Below are 8,917 nucleotides of genomic sequence, written 5' to 3' on the forward strand. Positions count from 1 at the left end.
CGAAATGGACTGCATCACAAGGTCGTCGATAGGCTAGCAGGTTGATGGTGCAAACAATGGAGTACGAAACACATCTCAAAACTGCAGTCGTCCGATTACACGTCCTGGATCTTGGGCGGCGTCGCCTTGCAGCTGGAAAAGTCGAAGCCGCAGGCCATCGAGATGACGAGGTAGATGACGAGCTAGCGACAGATGCACATATGAGACTATGTAAAAAGAGAGCGTCGAGCGTACGAGGCCGAGGCAGCCGAGGCAGACCCACATCTTCATGCTGCGCCACCACATGACCTTGCGCAGCTTGCGTGACTTGCGGTTGAAGACGAATGACTGCTGGCTTAGCTGGTCGGTGCGGTCGACGAGGAGCTCAAACTTTTCGCCACGCCCCAGTACTTTTTCTATTGCACCCTTGGATCCAATGCACGTTGTCTGTACGTGCAAGACGCACCAATGTTCTCCACCATTGTGTCCTTGACGTCGTCAAGGGTCTGCTGCACCTGAACGACCGTGTCGACCTCGGGATTCGCGTTGAAGTAGTCCTGCAAGGGGATGGATGCATGAGCGAAGGTGGAAATTGATGGAGAGATTGCACCATTTGGCGCTGGATGACGTGCTGGAACTCGGCGTTCATGGCAAATGCAATCGCCGTGCGGCCCCGATCCCCATACGTCGTCAAGAAGCGCGCCTGTGCCATGGGTAGAAGCGAAAGCGGCGAGGCTAGCGTACCTTGAGGTCGTCGAGGAATTGGAACGGGACGCGCCGCTTAAAGTCATTGTCCGCCATGCAGAGGTACGTGATGCCATCCTTGACGACGTAGTGGAAGACATGCCTAGCATCTACCATGAGCCTCGCCGACGCGCGCATGGGCGGCCAACTTGTCGTAGACATAGGACATCTTGCTGTCGTCGAGTGGGATCTTGGCGAGGAGCACGCGCGTGACGGTCGGGAAGTTGCCGGACGACGCCGTGTACTCGGCGAGGACGGTCTTCCCGCGAGCGATGAGCGCATAGACCTACGCAGCATCAGCTTCCTTCGCGTCCATGGCCTGGACGCAGTACGATGGGCATGGCTTCCTTCGTAGGCGAAATCAATTGATCTTTCCTTCTTCGGCCCTGTCGCTCGGAACGTGGATTGGCTGAAATGCTCGGATTTTAACCAATCATCGCCCGACCTTGCTTGCTCAAGTCATTAACGTGTGTTGGTCCTTGTCCGTTGCAGTGCAGATCGACCACTACAGCTAAAAACACCGCACTTGGTCTCGTTGGTCAGCGTCGTAGGATGAACATCGTAGCTCTTTTTTGCGCACTGATGCTGCTCACATGCTTTAGCATGGAAATACAGATTGCAGCGAGCCATCCCGTCACCAAACCTGCTTAAAGACCGGTACAAGCGTTCCCTGGACGTCTTAATGGGCGTGGGTTTAGAAAGCTGTTCTGATCGTGTCCACGTTTACGAACGCGTTGGATTGGCCAAAATGCGACCCTTTCTAAACCAATCCAAATTGATGTTCGAAAATGGCATATCTTTTCGGATCCGAAATCTTATTGCACCGATGGCCGCATGGAGCCTCGCGTTCCGCGACCGCGTCGGCGACGTCATGGACGGTGGGCTCACGGTCGATCTCTCTATGAAGGCGCCGCTGCTCGACGAGATGGCGACGCTTCTCGAGGCCAACCCGCGCTCCGACGGCGACGCCAAGCCGCTGCAAGAGAGCATGCTCGCGCTCTGGGTCCTTCTTCTCAGCCACGTGGACAAGATCTCTGTGCTCAAGTACAAGTACATGTGCTATCGCTTGCTCGAGGCTCTCGTCCAGCGCGACGAGTTTCTTCTCTTGCACCTCGACTTTGACTTCAACACGATGGACGTGCGCAAGGACGGTGACCGCGACGCGTGGCGACTTGTGCACCTCTACCGAAAGCTCGTCGGCGACACCTTTGTGCACGCCTCGTCGCTGCTCTTGCGCAACACGCTTTCGGTCGAGCTCCAGCGCTTTTGTGCGCTCGCAGCCACGCGGGCGTTCTTTGTGTTTCCGCTGCTACAAGCGCCGTTCGTCGACATTTGCAACTGGCGCTACTGTCAACACAAGCCGTTGCGACCGACCGACCTGCACGAGACGCTTCAGTCGCAACGCCGCACCCACCTCGCCAAGTGCGCCGACACGGCGTTCATGGATGCCTGCCCCGATCTCTTTCACTGGGGCTGGCTCGCCAAAGATACCGACGCGACGTCGCTACTGCCCGACGACAGTCCGTGGCGCCTCGTCCTCGCTTCGGACGGCAGCTTGTTTGTGCTGTTTGTGCAGGCAGTTACTGCGTTCGTGGCCTCCATGACGCACCGGGCGGGCGTGCATGCGCCCAACTGGAGCATGGTGCCGGGGTACCTCGACCTCATGCAGCTCTTTGCGCTGCTCGTCTATGATACGATCGTGTGGCTCAATCACGTGCCGTCCGTTGGCGAGCTCACGGTACCACCAAACACGCTTGCACTGTCCATATCCTATCTCGTTATGGATGGCATAGAGGGCGGCCATGTTTCCACTGACGTTTTCATTGGCCGACCAAGTGTTGGAATGCGCGTCCCGATCCATGGCCAACCCACGTATGGTGCAAGTGCTTTTGCCCACGGTGGTCGTGGGGTTGCAGCAACATACCTCGTGGCACCCCGCGGGCTTGACGCGGTCGCTCCACGCCATCTCCCGCTGGATTGACGTGGCGTCGCAACCCTACATCCACAGTGCAGGCAGCAACCAGAGCGAGCCTCATCCGGCGACGGCGCTCCAGAGCCTGTACTTGTACCCGTCGTTTGTGCCGCTCGGCACGATGATACCGATGTTGCTGCAGTGGCTTGCATCCAAGGACGACTCGGTGGTGCTGCCGGCGCTGCTCTGGATCGACGCACACCTCCAGCACATGCCGTCGGAGAGGAAGGAGCAGGTCGTCTCGACCCTCTTGCACCCCAAGTTGTTTTATAGCCTCTTTCTGCACTGGTCGCCGCAGGTCCGCGCCGTCATGCACCACCTTTTGACATACCAGCTCTACCGCCATAACCGCCGCCACTTGCAGCTCCACTCGGACGTGTACAGACCCGGCGGTGCCGACGACGGGTCTCATACGCACGCGTAGGACATTGCTCTTCGAGCGAGCAAGTGACGTGGCACCGCGTAGCTTGGCCAAGGTCTCGGAGAGTCCGAATTTTATGCTCGATATTTCAAGCGCAAGCAAGATGGAGACGCATGTGTTTGTCTTGACGTCACCGATCGTCGGCGTCCCGCCCTTCCCCGAGGCCCTTTGCATTTTCATTGACGTCTCGCTCGCCGAGTACACGGCGACGCTGGCGCAGTACTATACGGCGTGCCATGCTGCCGAGACGGCCCTCGGTCGACGCCTCTACAGCGACGAAGTCGTTGCGGGACCTGATGTCCAGCTCCGCTTTGCGCTCTCTTCGGCTTGAAAACATCCTTTTCACCGTGTCGAATGCTCGAGTGCGGCCATAGATGATCACCCGATGGACCGCTCGCCATGTGGAGTGGCGTGAGGGGTAGAAGCCACAAAGCTAACTGCTACATAAAGCCCATTTAGCCTGCTGTCGACTAGCTAGATGCCAACCATTGAGCTTCGTAAACGTTTGTATGATTCCTTCAAGACGCTGACGGCGCCGGCAACAACATGTGAAACTGTCGACTTGATATTTCGACTTGATAAGATTGTGGCGCGAGTGTAACGCGGCGGCAACATGACGTGTGGTGGCCAGAGCGACCACGAAGACAAGGTAGGTGACCACGCTTGGCGCCGTCAGATCTGAGAGCATGCTAGCAACTCTTGCACTGGGTCAACTCGCTGCCGGTAGCCAGCTGCCTCCTCGTCGACTCATTCGACCAGCTTCGGTCCGGCGACGTCTTTGCCGACATCTTTGGCCTCGTCCACGTACGCTCTTGATCGCACTTTGTGACAGGAGCGATCGCACGATGCAATTCTAGCACAACGAGAGCGACAGCCAGCGCGCGATCCTCGGACCGCCTGCGCAAAAGCTGCAAATCGTGCTCACGTCGGTGCTTCAACTGGTCTCGGCGGCCGAGTGGAGCCAACGCTACGTCTTGCGGGAGCCTGAGACGATCTTGGACATCCTCGATGGCTCGCATGCTGCTATTGCGACGCTACTACGCGCACTCAAGAAGCGTTGGGACCTCGTGGCGCGGCAGGTGCAGCACCGTGACCGACTCGACGCCCAGCTCCAGCGCCAAATCGAAAAACAGCTACCGTCGCCAGCAGCAGCTCGTCCGATCAAACCATCACCGCATGACTGGAACCCATCGACGCAGCAGTGCGTCACGGTCTCCAAGAAAGTGCGGGCGCCCGAGGCAAGCGCCCGACCGTGCTCTCGATCCACGCACAAGAGTAGGAACATGACATGAAGTATGTAGCAACACGCAACAAAAAATGACGCAGGTGGGCCCCGCCGCATGATTGACGCGGCCGATGTCCCTTACGACATGCACCCCTTGGATGCCAGAACGACCAAGGCGGCTCGCGATGGCAGCGACCTCGCTGAATTTACAACCCACATGGCAGAGAGCAAGCGGGCGACCGCCTTTGCGATCTGCAAGTGGATCCGATCGCTCAGCATTCCACTGGGCTTTGAAGCCTCTCTCGAGAAGGCGACGGCCTCGAGCTTCCTGCACACAGCGGCCAGCGTCTTCAAAGATGGTGTGATCCTCTGTCAACTCACAGCTGTAGTTGTCTACCAGTACGTACTATCATTTGTCGTCGTCGTCACGACAGCGTCTCATGCGGCGGCTACGTAGTTTAGGGGCGTCGTCGGCCAAAGCCAAGCTGCGCCCCGTGGCGACTCAGCCCGGTACGTTCGTGCCGCAAGGCTGCTGCTTGCAGCCGGTGACACTCGCCCAGAAGCGGCACAACCTTCAGCTCGCTCTCCACCTGCTTCGCGAGATCCCAGAAGTGACGCACCCGGTCGTATGCGCGCTGGACCTTTACGACCCGCTCGCATCGGCCTTTGACGAGCACATTTGGACGCTTCTCCACGTCTTGTACAAGCTCAGCCGCAGCAAGGAGCGTGGCGCGCCGCCGTGCCGGGACCGCCCCGTCCTGCCACCCGCCCCGCCCGTTGAGCCCAGTGGCAGCAGCAGGAACGAGGTGGTTTTTCCCAGCGTGTCGCCGCAGCAAGTCCACGCGGTGCGCGACTGGCTACAGCACCTCGGCCTCGACGCGTCGTCGGTACGTGCGGTCAATCAACTTCGGACACTATGTGCGTGTAGAGTGCCACGGGACTGCTCGCGGATCCGTACCGCAACGGCAGCTTTCTCTGGTACATAACTACTACTACCAACGACGACGACGAATACCGAATCACGTCGGGTTGGAATAGCGACGTGCTCAACCGTTTGGTGGCGCGGGACCGAGAGCTCACGTTTCACCGGACGCCCAAGACGCTGCACCAAGCAAAAGCCAACTTGCAAGCCGGCTTCCACTGCTTGCACGCGCAGCGTATCTCGCTCCCTCCGCTATACTGGTCCCTCGAGCACGGGTACGGGCTTCTGAAAGGGCACTTCCACGCTGTCTACGGCTTTTGGTGGCACCTTTCGCAAGCGCTGCAGTCCTCGGCAGTGACGCCGACAGCGCCACACACCACCAGCCATGAGCTAGCCACGCGCAAGATCCTGGTGGCCGAGTGGCTGCGCACGAAAGGCTTTCTGAGCGACCTCCGCCATGCCACAGCGCACCACCACCATTGGACGTTTGATATGCTCAAGGTAACATTGCCAGAAAAGCCATTTTCATCATGACTCCTCCATGGGTAGCCGTGTCTGGTCAACGGAACCCTTTTGCTGGCCATGGCGTCGACCCTTACTCAGAGCAGCGAGTCATGCCGCGTCGTGCTCGACCCCGTGCCTACGTCTGTGGCGCGTGCGCACATTGCGGAGGCGCTCGAGCTTCTGCGGCTGCTGCCATCGATGCCCCAGCGCTTCCTCTGGTGCGAAGACAAGGTACACGATACTACCTCCTTCCATGGCATCACACGAGGCAGGTGCGCGCTGGCGACGACGCCGTGCTGCTGGGTCTCTTGGAAGATGTGCAAGGCCTCGGCGACACCCCCGGGGTACTCAAGTGCCTTCGCTAAACATGGTTTTCTGCATTTTGGATTAGGCGGTGGCGCCGCAACGATGCCTCCCGCGCGCCGCGGTATCCACCGACCACTTGCTGCCGATTCGAGAAGAGGACGACGACGATACAAGTGGCACAAAACAGCACCACCTGGAGTGTGTGCACACGCAAGCTGCCATCTCGAGCTCGCGCCAATGGCGAGAGATTGACATCGACACGGACCTCGACCTACTGCCCCGCGCCCACCACTCGGACGGGATCGACATCGAAGAGGAATCAGCGAGGCCACCGACACTGCCGTCGCCGCATGCGCCGCCCCAGTTTGTCCGACGACCGACTCTGGTGCCGCGAGCCAGTGCTGCACTGCCGGCCGTCGACACTGAGCCTCTCGCAACGTGGCTCGAGCACCTTCAAGTCAAGCCACTCCCGCGCCTCGACGTACGACCACACAGTCTTGTTGCAACCTTGATTCAAACATGCGGGGTATCTATCGGATAGGGCCATACGCTGGACGCATTTCGCGACGGCCTTTTGCTCGTGCAGGTCGTCGAGAAGGTCGAGCACATTCGGGTGCTCGAAGGCGTGTGCCGTCAGCCCAAAGGCAAGAAAGCACCGTGTCTCCACAATATCAAAAAAGTGCTCGATATTTTGCGACTCAAAAAGGTAATTTTGGCGCGGCCGAATGTTTCCTTGTGAAAAATGGCACCTTTTCGTAGACCATGCCGCTCTTACTGCTACGCAAAGACCGCGAGATTTACGCCGGGGACCGCACTGTGATCTTGACGCTGCTGGATCACATCCGCAAGGTGCGATGCACACGCCTCGATACCAGATCGACCACGTTGCGCTCGTAGGCGTACGGGTACCAACATTTGGCCGTCGGCTCGAAACCAAGTACGAGCGCGTAGCGTTTCATGGATCGTAGACATGACAATATTGGACAATGTATCATGCTATGTGCATCATCCAAGAGTGTTTGAACGCACGTGTTCCTAACGACGTGGGGGAAGAGTGAAAAACCTTGTCGACAGTTCGACTAGGTTTGTATGACTGTAATGATTGTTTGACTTGTCGGAAGCAGAAGAAAGCGTCGCGACCGTAGCCAAGGATGGCTCATTCCCACTGCTCAGCATTATCCAAAGCCTCGTATGGACTAGGAACGCTTCATTTCAATCTCCACGCCGTATCGAAGACAGAAAGCGGCAAAATTATTTCGTGCATTCAATGTCCCACCTCCATTCGTATACTGCAAGAACCGTGGATCACGGTAGGAGATCCGATTAGTGCGGTATGCAAAGCGGTGCGTGCATCTGCACCCGCGCCACCATCCGGTGTTGCGATCACCTTGACGCTGGGTGCGGCTGATTTGGAGGCTACTCTTTATCATGACAGGCGGACGAGGTAGGATCTGTTTATAATCGGGCTAGGCCAAGCCTTCAACGTGGATGAGCGCTGATAGCTGCGGCACATGTGCTTTGCCACGACACAGACGACTGGCGACACGACAGAGTTGTTGCTGGAAAATTTAAAGCTCAAATCAGATTCGACACCAAACACAAGAATGAGATTCATAGAGTGATCGACGAGCCACCTAAAGCAATCTGGTTCATGGAAAGGCTTTGCCTGCGCTTTGATCGTAGGGGGCCACGCATCAGTTGCAAGAGGAGCTCTGTCAAAATATGGGGTACCCGCAGGTAATACGTATCGGGGGAGGGGGGTAAGGGCCACGTCAGCCGTGGGCTGGCTCACTTGGCCGGACGGCCCCCAGAAAATGATCAGCATTTCAACTCCCATTGCCGTGTCTTCGCTTGGACCTATAACTACCAAGTACACGGACGACGGCCGTCAAGGGAGCAAGAGTCGCTCGACTGCACCTGCTTCAGTCTCGTCCAAGACCCTGAGCAGCAAGCCGCCGCAGGCCTAGTTATTTGGCTATCAACCTGGTACGGATGGGTGAGGGAGGGGAAGGTCGACTTAATAAGGCAGCCCGTGTTGTGAGAGGGGGTGCTGGTGTGTGCCCCTCTGCGTGCGCATACGAATCATATGCTGTCGATGGGTCAAACCACCCACGTTTTCTTGGTCCAGCCCGAAACATATGTCTGTTGCGCACGTTGAAGTAGCTTGGGAGGCGCGTGCCAGCGATCCTCTGCACGCCCCTCTCGAAGATAAGTGTCGCCAAGGACAGACAGGTCCATAGTGGTGTCCATCGGTACTATAGAGAACCGCGCAACACCTCGCACTGCGCTGCTCTGCGATCAAGGACTCTGTGCTGGAGGCGCGCAATCTTGCAGCGTCGTGCTCATCGCCGCCGAGGGCTTTTACGTTCCGAACAGATTTACAGTACGTGCGCTGATAGTTAACCGAGAGGTGCTGGACCAAGATTCGACGCCGATGGTATCTTACTTAGCACATCATTGGATGGTCAAGTGATCGCGCCGATTCTGTGCGCCCGACTTCGTCGACCTGGCTGCCACACTCGACTTCATTTTCCAATTCGCCTCGAAAGCATCCAGCATGGCCATTGATCTCGAACGCCCGCAGACGCACCTGCTCCTCAAGGAGGTCGAGCCCATGTCCCGCACGCGCAAGGCCCTCATTGCGCTCGGTACGAGCCTCGCGTTCCTTGGCGCGTACACGGCGACCGTCGCGCACACGGAGCCGGCGCTCCCGTCCTTCAACATGGAGACGGTCCAGCTCGCGGCGTCGGCGGCGTGCACGTTCAACGACGGCGACCGCATCACGGTGCAGGCCGACACGGGCAAGTACCTAGGCCGTTGCAACGGCTGCGTCCGAACGGCGCC

General features: G+C 58.1%; 4 protein-coding genes across 4 annotated transcripts; 3 read left to right on the forward strand and 1 right to left on the reverse strand.

The window, feature by feature from the left end:
• Positions 1-34: 34 nt before the first annotated feature.
• SPRG_14796 (hypothetical protein) lies at positions 35-1,117 on the reverse strand. The gene is made up of 7 exons (XM_012354728.1): positions 1,056-1,117; positions 873-1,009; positions 724-826; positions 590-682; positions 446-536; positions 235-395; positions 35-182 (listed from the first exon to the last, which is right to left on the reverse strand). The coding sequence occupies exons 1-7, from the start codon at positions 1,062-1,064 to the stop codon at positions 96-98; spliced, it is 681 nt and encodes a 226-aa protein (XP_012210118.1). The 5' UTR covers positions 1,065-1,117; the 3' UTR covers positions 35-95.
• A 419-nt stretch (positions 1,118-1,536) lies between these two features.
• Positions 1,537-3,602, forward strand: SPRG_14797 (hypothetical protein). Its single transcript, XM_012354729.1, has 3 exons — positions 1,537-2,461; positions 2,517-3,073; positions 3,120-3,602. Exons 1-3 carry the CDS (start codon positions 1,550-1,552, stop codon positions 3,445-3,447), a joined length of 1,797 nt encoding a protein of 598 aa, XP_012210119.1. The 5' UTR covers positions 1,537-1,549; the 3' UTR covers positions 3,448-3,602.
• A 127-nt stretch (positions 3,603-3,729) lies between these two features.
• SPRG_14798 (hypothetical protein) lies at positions 3,730-7,024 on the forward strand (the record flags this gene model as incomplete). The annotated part of the gene is made up of 13 exons (XM_012354730.1): positions 3,730-3,765; positions 3,810-3,920; positions 3,974-4,391; positions 4,443-4,740; positions 4,799-5,228; positions 5,270-5,319; positions 5,380-5,764; positions 5,813-5,998; positions 6,040-6,111; positions 6,159-6,554; positions 6,615-6,779; positions 6,833-6,922; positions 6,971-7,024. The coding sequence occupies 13 exons, from the start codon at positions 3,730-3,732 to the stop codon at positions 7,022-7,024; spliced, it is 2,691 nt and encodes an 896-aa protein (XP_012210120.1).
• A 1,606-nt stretch (positions 7,025-8,630) lies between these two features.
• Positions 8,631-8,878, forward strand: SPRG_14799 (hypothetical protein; the record flags this gene model as incomplete). Its single annotated transcript, XM_012354731.1, has 1 exon — positions 8,631-8,878. A coding segment is annotated over one exon (248 nt), but the record flags the coding sequence as incomplete, so codon positions are not given.
• Between the last annotated feature and the right edge of the window lie 39 nt (positions 8,879-8,917).

Source organism: Saprolegnia parasitica (genome assembly GCF_000151545.1).
Source record: "Saprolegnia parasitica CBS 223.65 unplaced genomic scaffold supercont2.178, whole genome shotgun sequence".
In the NCBI taxonomy this organism is placed as follows: Eukaryota; Oomycota; class Saprolegniomycetes; order Saprolegniales; family Saprolegniaceae; genus Saprolegnia; species Saprolegnia parasitica.